Source organism: Carassius auratus, unplaced genomic scaffold (genome assembly GCF_003368295.1).
Source record: "Carassius auratus strain Wakin unplaced genomic scaffold, ASM336829v1 scaf_tig00019252, whole genome shotgun sequence".
Classification (NCBI taxonomy): domain Eukaryota; kingdom Metazoa; phylum Chordata; class Actinopteri; order Cypriniformes; family Cyprinidae; genus Carassius; species Carassius auratus.
In genome coordinates this window covers 152,604-166,139 of record NW_020524940.1, presented here as the reverse complement: position 1 = coordinate 166,139, position 13,536 = coordinate 152,604, and the positions used below count along the sequence as shown (strand labels likewise).

At 39.3% G+C, this 13,536-nt stretch overlaps 1 protein-coding gene across 5 annotated transcripts in view; it reads right to left on the bottom strand.

The window, feature by feature from the left end:
- Nucleotides 1-11,434: 11,434 nt before the first annotated feature.
- LOC113076179 (dnaJ homolog subfamily C member 13-like) overlaps nucleotides 11,435-13,536 on the bottom strand; it is a 56,861-nt gene continuing 54,759 nt past the window's right edge. For all 5 annotated transcript variants that reach the window (XM_026248836.1, XM_026248835.1, XM_026248833.1 and 2 more), the window contains one exon: nucleotides 11,435-12,223. In XM_026248836.1, coding sequence (XP_026104621.1) covers nucleotides 12,126-12,223 — 98 coding nt within the window. In that variant the 3' untranslated portion in view covers nucleotides 11,435-12,125. The remainder of the gene's footprint in view (nucleotides 12,224-13,536) is intronic.

The window sequence follows — 13,536 nt, the reverse complement described above, 5'->3', positions numbered from 1 at the left end:
ACACACACACACACATTGGAAACTGCTTAATAAATCCCACTTTTTTGAAAAAGAAAAGGAGACACATATGGGCTTTGTCCCTCAGAGAGAGATTTGCACAGTTTTTATGAATAAAAGTGTTGCCATTTAAAACAGGCTTATGTAACGTTGCATTAATTCCTCCACAGAGAACAGATCCAGCATGAACAGAGCTGAGAATCAAACACTTCCAGTGTTCAAACAGACAGACCTCAGATAAGATGTCTTGCAGCACATTCACACACACAGGCCATGGACTCGGGGAACAGCAGCTGCTTTACACACACTCCACTCCAAACTTCATTTCAATATGTAACTTTGTTTATTAAATGCAAAAGTTTCCAACAATTGAAAAATCAACCCAAATTAACCAAGTGGTCCAAACCTGTGAGCTACCTCCAAACACGATCTTTCCTACTTCCTGTTCCACGCCCTTATATGGTGATGCATATATGGTGGACAATACGAAAACAAAAATGTATAAACACAAATATAAATATAGACATAATGCAAATAATACTAATAATAAACAAAAGGAAATCATCAGGAATAAGCAGACAGGCACAGGCTGTCACACACTTCTGATAGACATATCCTCCAAAGCTTTCATTAGTTCTCATCAGTATGAGCTTACACACAAGCAGCTCTCCGTCTGGAGTCAGGACTGTTTCTGTGTTGCTCAGAGTCTCTTCTGCTCAGCACAGATGCATCTATTTGATCAAAAATACAGGACAAATGTGAAATATTATTTCAGTGTAAATCTTCTGTTTTCTGTGTGAATCTGTGAGAAGTGTCATTTATTTCTGTGATGCTCCGCTGTATTTTGAGCATCATTCCTCCAGTGTTTTCCACACAGTTCCCTGCGCTGTGCTTCTGCTGTTACTCTACACTGAAGATGTGATCAGAGATGATGGAGATTCCCTCTGATCAGGTGATGAGATCTGCATCAGTGCACTTCAGCTCAGGGTTATTCAGTTCATTTACACCACAGCCAGTCAGTTATGTTTTATGGATCTTGCTTTGGTCAAAGGCAGTAGTTCTGTCCATGTAGTGTATCAGCACACGAGTCACAGCTGCCCGGAGCCAAGCATGCTGGAGGAATTAATGTTGTCATAAAACAATACAAAACCATAAAACACATGCAGCTTGTTATTTCTGAAAAGTGATGTGTAATCATCTGGACGTTGGGTTTTTTAAGCTAAGCTCCACTGAAGTAATAAGCACTGTACTTCTGCATAACAATAAAGTAAATCAAAATGAGATGATGTCATGCTACGGTGAAGATAAACTCTGTCACGAAGAAGAAGGAAAACTATCTCTCACTAAAAAGTAGTACTTCAAGTTTATTTTATTAAGTATAATTAAGTAAAGTTCAAGTATATTTTTAAGCATACTTTATGTAGCAACTATACAAATATCAGTGTTCTAGTAGTATCCTTGTTAGTGTACTGTTCCAATACTCCTTGGGACTAGATTGGCACACTTTCTAGTATATAAAAGTATACTTTAAGTATAACAGTAGCAAACTTTGAGTACACAACTAGTTTTACTCTATGTTTGTAGATTGTACTGCAATTATACTAAAAGTGAACTTAGTAGTATAGTCTCAGTAAACTACTAGCATTTAAAACTAGTAATAGTGTTATACTGAAAGTATACTCATTAGTTTTCTTTAAGTGAACTTTACATCATACTTTAAGTATACTACTATGTCCCTATTTAGGTTTTAATGTGTATATAATTTGTACATGAATATCTGAACACACAAAACATCCAAGGAAAGAACAGGGTATCTGCTTGTAATCTAAAACATTTTATTCTAGCTTCATGCACTCTTTTTTAAACACTTTAATGTGGGTAGGTTTCATAAAAAATAAAGAAATAACATTTTGAACAAAAAGCTGAAAAATGATTAAAATGAGGCTATGAATTGGATTCAGAATGATAATCGCAACGTAGACGAGTCGATTAACACCCCAAAGCTTGACTGTAATTATAACCTCTTTATCGGTCATTTTATTCCATAATGTGACAGTTTCAATGCTGTTTCATGTCAGATGATCGTGTTACATGTGTTGGGATCATAGACAGACAAAAGAAATGGACAAATCGACCCCATTGGATTCAACGGAGACAAGTGAAGTCAATTAGAAGCACACACTTCCTGTGGGTCGAGCGTACTGCGCAGACTCAAACTGAGCTTGATGACGTAGATGTCACGTGAGCAACCTGTACGTCTTCTAATCGCTGTGTCAAGAGAAATCTGAATCACCCACCGAATCTTGCAGACGTAAGTAATTTTGTCCCGTGTCTTTTATGGACTCTCTATGGGCTTCTCCCTTGACTTCATGCCTCCACGTCCCCAGATCATAAACAGTAAAAGATTGCCTGCGAGCTTCTCCTGTTCATACGGTCATTTCTCTACTGTGCGACACGGAGTCACAGGTTATGACTCAATCGTTAGCTTATTTTTACAAAAACTGCTTCTATGGGACCACAATGTAAGATACAAGGTAATGGAGCCTTTTATACATTTTCGTGTTTCTTTGGAAATAATGAATGGACAGATGGAGTCTTTAAACGCCTCAGATGTAAAGTTATTCGCTGTCAAAATGACGCCAAAATGAATGGGAGTCAATGGGATGCTAACAGCAGGTGGGGGTCCGCTAGCCAATAAAATATGAAACCCTGCCCCCCTGGTTAGTATCAGAGCCTGTCTATGGAGAGCTTTCCCACTCCCTAGTAAGTCCTATTGTACCGAATTTTGGTTGCAGTACCAGCAGAGTTCCACTGGGGGCGATCTTCATAAGTGCAAAATTACTGGGAGTCTATGGGGCTAGACGGCTAAATTTGTCCCTTTCACCCGATTGCCGTTGAGAAATCTCAGATCTGATTGTAAGTTTCGCAAATTCAACATGGGTTATAGGTCGAAAGTTGAAAGAATGAGTACTTATGTCCTTTCGATTTGTTACAGGTTGAGTTGTTCTTGCCCATAACACGCTAGCATTTTGCTAATGAATGTGAATATGTATGACGTCATTGACATTTTAAAAGACTTTTTAAAGCAAGTAAGTGACTCTAAAAAATCTAACACCCAACAATGTGTAAGTTCTTTGAAATTCCTTTCGAATACAACATTCAAAAAATAATATCTTTAGAAAAGTGTATTTTGAGGTGTATACCGCCATTGACCTCCATTCATTCTGCACTCGTCCTGTGAGCGCCCTCATATGGAATCAGAGTGGAACTGCAACCAGTTCAGAAGCCGGAAGTGTAGTGAGAGTGAAACTTCTCACCATATTAGACATTCTCTGTTAGTATCCTGTTTTTCTTTTCCCTCTTCACTTGTGTTTTTTTGGAAATTCTGTGCAGAAGATGTGTACTAGCGCCCTCTACTGTATAATAATGATTCTAGTAGTATAGCTCAAATATATACTTTTTGTAAGTATAAGTCAAGTATACTTAAATGTCATTTTAAGTATATTTCTGTGGAGTACATAAAGCCCATTTCTGAGAAGTACATAAAAAGTAAACTAAAAGCATACTTTCCTATTTTTATTTTAAAAGAAGCAAACTAATAGCACACTTGAATAAACTTCTTTTTCATAAGGGAACTCTTAATAAATCCACAGGACAGCCAGACTGGACAGAGAACACAGGACAGATCAGAACTAGATACACAGGCGAATGAAGATGATTAACAAGACACACCTGAACTAAACGTCTCAATCCGACAGATGAGGAACCACTGTAGGTCACGGACACGAGGAAGAGAACACAACCGAGCAGACCACGAGCTCTGAACGAGCCTGAAGACTGCTGTGGGATTGTGTTTAGCTTTTGAGAATGGTGTATGAAATGGATCTATGATTATTTTAAAATTACTTCTCTATGTGTTTCAGGATTCACAGATGAATAGAGTTCGAAAGAACAGCATTTATTTAAAATAGAAATCATTTGTGACATTAGAAGTGTCTTTACTGTCACGGTTAATCAATTTCTTTCCAAAAAAAGAAAAAAGAAAAACATATTGACCCCGAACGAGTCTTATCCAAACCACAGACAATCTTAACGTTCCCAGCTGGTCTCTAACCAGGAATACATGATAATGCTCTCTGAAACAGCACATTGCTCTAGAAGCGTCTCTCCCACGGCAGAAACAGACATGTAGATCCTTCATGAATGCAAGTTTAGAGTTTTAATTATAAAAAGTTAGAGCTGTTCAAAGTGCAGATGTACATAATATTCCAGAGCAAAGCAATATGAAGACGTTGTACAAACACATGCAGGAAAACCTCCCACGAAGCATCTCAAGACTGTTTGTGTCACACCCTGCTTAATTTCTCACTAAATCTTTTCACTTGCATATTTCCAAGCTTTTGAAGTCATTTTAATATGTTTGATGCAATACTTTGTAATTTTTCCAGGTGGATTTAAAGTGATACTTAGAAACTTCCTGTGACATCTTAATGAAGATAACTGCAAAGAAGAAGAGATGGAAGGCCTTTACCTGTGAAAACACTGAAGTCGAGCTGCTGTGAATCTGTGTGTGTTCTGCACAGTCACTCACGCTGAACACGATGCCAGCAGAAACACCTTCAGCTAACGAACTCGTGCTGTTGTTCAGTGTCAGAGGAACGAGGATCATTCCATCCATCATTAGATCCAGCCCTCAGGCACTTTCACATTTACATACATGTTTCTCATCTGACCACAGTTCAACATCACTGGACAGATGACCGGCTCTCACTGACTCCATACACTATGATTTAGCAAGAGATCTCAAATAAAAGTTACTAAACACCTGTTGTGACCGAAACAGATCTATAATCCTGGAGAAAGCTATCCATTAGTGTTTGTTCATCTCAAGAGAACCCTTTAGAACGACACGAAATATGTCCTGAGAGCAACACTGTTTTTAAAACAAATTTTATTTTATTTTGTTTCTAAAAAAAAAACAGTCACCAACAGGAGATTAATTACAATTATACATTTTGTTCTATTTATCTAACAGTGGGTAGGACACTCTTTAACCATCATGACTGAAGCAGGTGAGAGCTGAGCGACTGGGAAGATTGCTTCAGGAAAAACTGCTTTGGTGAATACGCTTCACCCGGCACTGGAAGAAAAGTGCTATCCTCAAATGATTAGTCACTCCCAAATTACAAACCACTATTAGATTAGATTAAAACATTATCATTGCACATGTGGGTACAAAGGCAACGAAATACAGTAGTACATGGGAAAGAGACACAGCATAACATTAGGAAAGAGAGGAGAAAAGACAACAACAGCCAGACTATGCTCCTTTGGGAGAACAGCGTGAGAACAGGAAGAACACCTCGACACCCCGAACCCAAGCTCCTCGTCCAGAAGATGGTGTCAATTGCGTTGAGAGACCAGTTGATCAAATCAATAATTTTTCAGTTTGGAGAGCAGTGCAGAGAGTCTCTCACAGTATTAGACAAGAGACGAGACGAGACGAGACGAGAGAGCAGGGAAGGCAAGCGGAGGACACGGAGAAGATGCGTCCCCCTTTGTTGAGAGCCACAAACAAAAAGATTTGGTTCCAAATATTTCTTATCAATCCTGTTTAATGAGTCATAAATGTGTTGATGTGTGAGCTTTGTTGATCTCTTCCTCTATCATCATCATCATCAGGAAACAGGAGGAATAGCAGATCAGATGAAATGGAAAGATCAGAACAGAAGAACACAGAGCAGGATCAAGTTTGTAAAAATAAACAAATTATATATGTACATTCTGTTTACAAATTTAAAATAGTTTTACAGTGTAACAAATGAAAAACAGATGAGTTACAGGTAATACTAGAAAGAGTGATATTTACCTTTTAGCAAACACCTCTGAAAACTACAGCAAACATGAACTCATTCAGCAATCCTCCTCATCTCACTTCAGCTGCAGTACAACAGATCTTAAAAATCATATAGACTTGATCTGTTCTGATCTGTCCATTCATTCATTCACTCTTCTCTGAGTCAAATGTAACGCTGTGACCACATTTACTGATGAACAGGGAATTATATATACATATATATATACACACACACGCACACTACACACACACACACACACTCCTGAGCACACATGTGCATCTGTTGAATTGTATTGACATCATTCATTCAACAGATGCTTTAAACCAAACCGCATTACAAATGAAGAAAACAACAAGCAATTCATCATAAAAAGACAAATAAACACAAGTTTCAGACATCGTTCAGAATAGAACAATTCAGAATTAAAGAATAGTGAAAGCATGTCACTTTTTATGATGCAGTTAATTAGTTTTCAGTTTTTGCTTGAATGTTGTCAGAGATTCATGAGGATGGTTAATCCAGGAAGGAACGGTGAAGGAGAATGTTCTGGAAAGTGATGCTGAGCCTCTCACTAGTGGATCCCAGTCTTCTGGAGGTGATGTAGAAGTGATAGTGAGTGGAAGTAGAGCGTGCTGAGTCTGAGACTGGTCTGTATGCAAGCATCGAGGTCTTGAACTTGAAGTGAGCCGCGACCAGCAGCCAGTGCAGAGAGATCAATGGTGCTTTTCCACTGCATGGTACTATACTATACTATACTATACTATACTATACTACTACTCAGCCGAGGATCCAAGCGAGCCTTACTGTTACCAAAATGTGACGTGTAAACCCTGCTGATCACTGATTGGCCGGAGAGAATCATCACTACCTGCGTCGCCTAACCTGATTTTACCAAGTGAGACATGTTCCTGGGACAACATCGTTGTTGACCCTGGAACAACATTGTGATTAACCAATCAGATTTGAAGAACCAGTTTATAGATTTTGTGAAGTTTATGCTTAAAATCAGTGTTTGGTGCTTGTACATCAGTGTCATTCATCTATCATTTCCTCTGATTTTAGGGATTACTCATGGTTAAGGTTAGGTTTAGGTGTAGGGATATGGTTAAGAATATATTTTTGGAGTAAAATGTTGTTCCAGGGTCAACAAAATATGTTGACCTAGGAACACATCGGACTTGGCAAAATCAGGACGTGCACCTGCGTCACTGAACTTGTGACATGAGACACCAGACCCGCTAGATTTAAATCAGCACAGCCAGCCAAGGATTGAAGGAAGCTTTTTTTTTAGTGTTTTGTGATCTGTTGAGAAAGTACAGATGTTCCTCTTGTTGATAACAGAACCAGCAAGAGCTCGCCGCGGCTCTAAAGGGGTTCAAACACACAAACCAAGCCGAGCCGCACAAAACAGTGGAAAAGCACCAAAAGAGAGGAGTTATGTTGAAGACCAGTCTGAATCATCTGTAGAGGTTTGATTGTGCTGTAGGAGCACCGCAGTAGTCCAGGGCCTGGACAAGAAGTTGTGCAGCATGCTCCGTTAGAAAGGACCCAGACTGGCAGAGCCCATCAACCGGACCACAATCACAGAGTTAACAACAGTTGCTGTTAGAAAGGTCGGGTCTGTTCGCGTGCGCCACCTTTGACATGTCCGCATGCGCATGCGCAGAAAGTGCGAGAGTGACTCAGTAGGAGAAGTGCAAAGACTGTGCGTGGGTTAATGTGTGCGTCACTCAACAAAAGTAAGTTATCTGATTATTAAGTTAGTAATAACTGCTAGTTGAACAGTTCATTATAAATGTGTTTATTGTGTCTGCATGTTAGCACGTTGTTTAAACATTTATCAATGTTAATCGCCAATCGCACACGTTCAAGCACATTTGCCTTTCTGTCATGATGATAATGACTCGAGTTCTCTCAAACTATGGTGTAATGATGTGAACGAATGTCAGATTTAGTATCCCACTGTGTGTAACTGCAATATTAGTAACTAAATCGCGGTTTATTTGATCTTTATGGACGCGATGTTCATGCTTATGTGCAGTTTATGCAAATTACCTCAAAAGCGGTTTGAGTGTGAAAGCAGTTTCCATTTCTAACCACAAGGTGGTAGTGGTGTTATAATGTTTATTATTCATTTATTGTTCATTAATAGTTTAACATGAGAATTTAACAAGAAACTAAGTATTTAATGTGAATGTCTTTGTAATAATATTTTGAAACTTATTACAATTCTTATTTCTTTTCTATTGTAGATCACACACACACCCACTCTCACAACAAATACCCAATTGATCCCCTGTAATGCCCACGTACAGCTGTGTTGTGTGCATCTTGGTTGCAAATTACTCCTAAGAGAAATTAAACTCTTTGGATGGAACTGATCAGACCCTGTGTTTTGACTGACACCCCTTGAGCAAGGCTGGATCAGACCTCACCTAATACAGTCCTTTTAGTCACACTCCAAAACCGTTGCAAAGGAAACTATGGAAGAAACATTCTCAGATGGAGCGATTCACTCACATCAGTTTTTTTAGGGAAATGAAGAATAACTCCTTCATTTACAGTAATTGACTTATTCTGTGAAAATAAAACATCTTCAGTGGAGTGGAAAGAGATGGAAAACACACTGAAGTCAGACATAGTTTTTCATTATTTCAACAACTTCTGATAGACACTGTCACTCTGAGAGGCTAGTTTATACCCAATCATGTTCCCAATTGACCTAATAAGTGTCAAGTTGGTCCTCCAGCTGTTCCTTATGTGTACATTTAGCTTTTCCATCCTATTATTGCTACCTGTCCCAACTGTTTGGGAATGTGTAGCTCTCATGAAATCCAAAATGAGCCAATATTTGGCATGACATTTCAAAATCTCACTTTCAAAATTTGATATGTTATCTATATTCTATTGTGAATGAAATATAAGTTTATGAGATTTGTAAATTATCCCATTCCTTTTTTTCTCACAATTTGTGCAGTGTCACAACTTTTTTGGCATCGGTTTGTAAAATTATGAAAGAAAATTACATTTCTTTTTCTACTTATTTATACATATTGTAAGTTTATAAAATGTGTATGTAAGTAATATAATATATCTTAAAGATGTACTGTAATATATATATATATAAAGTATTTAGATTTTTATGTATTCATTGAAAGTTTTATTAGGATATTTGTACCGGAAATCATTCCATTTCTGTTGTCGTTCAGTAACAGTTGAGTTCCTCCAGGACTTTGTGTAAGGTGTGTTAAATATACAGGTCCTTAACTCTAAACACCTGCAAAAGATTCCTGAGGCTTTTAAAAACTCCCAGCCTGGTTCATTACTCAAAACAGCAATCATGGGTAAGACTGCCGACCTGACTGCTGTCCAGAAGGCCATCATTGACCCCCTCAAGCGAGAGGGTAAGACACAGAAAGAAATTTCTGAACGAATAGGCTGTTCCCAGAGTGCTGTATCAAGGCACCTCAGTGGGAAGTCTGTGGGAAGAAAAAAGTGTGGCAAAAAACGCTGCACAACGAGAAGAGGTGACCGGACCCTGAGGAAGATTGTGGAGAAGGACTGATTCCAGACCTTGGGGACCTGCGGAAACAGTGGACTGAGTCTGGAGTAGAAACATCCAGAGCCACCGTGCACAGGCGTGTGCAGGAAATGGGCTACAGAGAAGCAGCACTGGACTGTTGCTCAGTGGGCCAAAGTACTTTTTTCGGATGAAAGCTAATTTTGCATGTCATTCGGAAATCAAGGTGCCAGAGTCTGGAGGAAGACTGGGGAGAAGGAAATGCCAAAATGCCTGAAGTCCAGTGTCAAGTACCCACAGTCAGTGATGGTCTGGGGTGCCATGTCAGCTGCTGGTGTTGGTCCACTGTGTTTTATCAAGGGCAGGGTCAATGCAGCTAGTTATCAGGAGATTTTGGAGCACTTCATGCTTCCATCTGCTGAAAAGCTTTATGGAGATGAAGATTTTGTTTTTCAGCACGACCTGGCACCTGCTCACAGTGCCAAAACCACTGGTAAATGGTTTACTGACCATGGTATTACTGTGCTCTCCTGACCTGAACCCCATAGAGAATCTGTGGGATATTGTGAAGAGAAAGTTGCGAGACGCAAGACCTAACACTCTGGATGAGCTTAAGGCCGCTATCGAAGCATCCTGGGCCTCCATAACACCTCAGCAGTGCCACAGGCTGATTGCCTCCATACCACGCCGCACTGAAGCAGTCATTTCTGTGAAAGGATTCCCGAACAAGTATTGAGTGCATAACTGAACATAATTATTTGAAGGTTGACTTTTTTGTATTAAAAACACTTTTCTTTTATTGGTCGGATGAAATATGCTAATTTTTTGAGATAGGAATTTTGGGTTTTCATGAGCTGTATGCCAAAATCATCAGTATTAAAACAATAAAAGACCTGAAATATTTCAGTTGGTGTGCAATGAATCTAAAGTACATGAAAGTTTAATTTTTATCATTACATTATGGAAAATAATGAACTTTATCACAATATGCTAATTTTTTTGAGAAGGACCTGTACACACTCAGTCTTGGACAACACACACTGTATAAACCCCGCGTGTGTCAAAGACTGCTAAAACACCAGTGTAATGAGTCACACACACACTCACATCCCTGACTCTAGCTCTACATGAGTCTCACTCGAGGCTGTGATTTCAGCAGAACATCCTGAATCTCTTCATCTTCCTTCATGCTTGCATCGCTTCATTTACAGACCAGTGTTTATTCTCTAAGTCAGCACAAGTGTTATCTATGTAAAAAAAAAAAAAAAAAAAAACTTCAAGTCTGAAATAATTAAGCCAAAATTTCACAGGCATAAAGGCTTTCTGTTGATCATCATGGAAATATAGTCCAGACAACAATCCCACAATCCACCTCTCCAGCTTCAAGCGCTAGAAATCACCACTGACCAATCAGAATCCAGTATTCCTGACAGACCTGTAATAAAAACTGTAAAACCTAGAGAAAGACTGTTTTCATCAGTAATGATGTGATGGAGCAGCAGAGATATTAGGCTGATGGGAAACCTGTCTGAGGACACGCACGGAGCACTTTCACGAGTCACACACTGATGTCAGTCAGATGCTGTGCTTTAATCTCCACACTGACACCAGCGCATGTTAGTTAGCTGCTGTGCTCTGGATAAATGAAGAAACGACGCCCTCGTGTGGACGTGCAGTGTACTGCAGACACAGTATAACACATGGACCATCACCCTGGACTCTTTCATCCACCTCATTTTTAATATAAGACGATGTTTAAACTGTAAGTCATTCCGTTATTTATCTGTACAAAAAAACTAACTAAATTACGCTGCTTGTTGTAAACTGGAATTGTTTTTTCATTGTTACTGTAATCATAAAGACCAGTTTAATGGGTTTAGTGTACTTCATTTTGATTCTTATTTCACTCTTCAGTTTTTTTTCTTGTCACCTTGTCATTAGGTGGACATTTTTAGATAAAAACACAAATGCCCGAGGAAACCAAACCTGAGCTGATCTTGTGTTTCTCATTGGTCATTCTTCCTTAACATGCATAAATCAGAAAAAACTAAACCCCAACAGCTGTGGATTCCCTTTTATTCTTAAAATTTTATGTACAAGTGCAACTGATTTACTTTTTTATTAATGTACATTCAATATAGAAAGTTTATGTACGCATATTACATTTAACATTTCACAATTGCACTAGTCTTTCACATACATTTGTAATCAGAGTCAGTACAATGTGTCTTTTGTTCTTTCAGTTGGTCTTGATATATGTAGTTATAAATATTCAAGTGCTTTCTGGGGAAGGAAGGTTCTGTCGGTTTACAGGACGATGAGATGAGAGTGTGGCACATAATCAAATAAATCCCAGTTTGATGGGTTCCTTCTCAATCCTCTCTGTCCTTCTGACAGCAAGCACTTACTCCAGGACTTCAGAATAAAAGAAAGAATATAAAGATGTTTCATGAAACAGAAAGTGTGTGGAGACAGGGACAGATACAAGTCCAGACATGAGCTGAATGTGAGGCGCAGGAAGACGAAGAGACAGGAAACAAGAAGAAAAAAATGCATAAAAATCTCTCAATTCAAAAGTAAACTATTTTACTCCCCATGGAAAGAAATGATTAATGAGATGCGAGTGGATATAAAAAGATAGAGGAGGAAGTAACCATGAAGTGCTGTGAGGGAGGATGATGGCCGCTCTCTCTCTCTCTCCGGAGCCGGTCTGTCTGTGTCCGGGTTCGTCTGGTGTGTGTGAGTCTGGTTCAGCTCAGGTCTCCGGTGTCGTTGTCTACGGGCGGCGGGACACTCGGCATCACTGTAGAGCCACTGCCTGCGGTCAGATAACCTGCCACTCCTGGACCTGAACACACCACACCACCATCAGCATCTTCATCATCATCATCATCACCACACACACCATCAGCATCTTCATCATCACACACACCACCATCAGCATCTTCATCATCATCATCATCACCACACACACCATCAGCATCTTCATCATCACACACACCACCATCATCATCATCGTTTCATACACACATTTAGTTTAGGAATGATAATACAGAGGAACGCAGGAACAGAAATGTTGAAATACAGACTCTGCTCGGAGTGAAAAATGTTTTTTTTCTGTTTTCAAGCCCTGATTAGAAGTGCTTCTTATTACTAGTTTGTGAAGATGCTTGGCACGTTTCGTTCCCAAACGCAGGTTAAAGTGACTCGAACTCTTTACAGATGATGACTGACGGGGCGGAGCCAGACGATGTAAACATTCGTGGTTTAGCCCAAACCTGCAGGGGTGCAGGGGCATACTCCGCCGGGGAGATTTTTTTCCCCATTTATGTCAGCTAAATTCACTATTCTTCAGGCTGTTTGAGATAACAGAATGCCTAAAAATCAATACACTATCTGGGAAAATGATGGTTACTCAGTAAAAAAATTAAAATAAAATAAAATTCACCCAGTAGAGGCTACAACCTATTTTGTATTTAATTGTTTTCCAGCTATATTCATCAATTAATCTATCTTCTTATCCCACTAATGTGCCGAGATTAGCTCTAAAACATGCCATGAAGTAACTTAGCATTTGATACATTGGGATATATTGCTTCTCTCTCTGTCCGGTGACGTTTACTGTTAGAGTTCCTTTTTAAAATAAATTGTTATGTCCATAATGTTCATTTCAGCCGGTTAGCCAGTGAGCTCGCTACGACGCCGGTGAAATAAAAAGCCCACCAGCCCCTAATGACAACGACGAAGAAGATGATTTATATTCTTCTTCGTTAGTTTTTATTGGCAGTTGGCAAACAACAGTGAGATGCGTGATGCTTTACCGTCCACCACCACACACAGTAATAGAGCTTTTGTTTCATTTTTTTGCCGCTCCAGTCTGAAAGACTGAGAGGAAATGAAACAAAATTGAAGTTATTTTAAAAAAGCTAAAAGATTCGGGGCTTTTGACAAAACATTCTGGGCTTAAGCCCATTAGCCACCCCCGCTCCGCCGCTGATGACTGATCCAGGTCAGTGTGGATCATTGACTGTGACTCGAGTGGCTCATGACACCGAATCACTGAAACAGCACAGATATTTACTTCATTAAATCACATGGTTTTGATTAATTTTGAAGCTTCAGTAAATGATGACATTTTCAAATTGGAGCATCACAGATGTG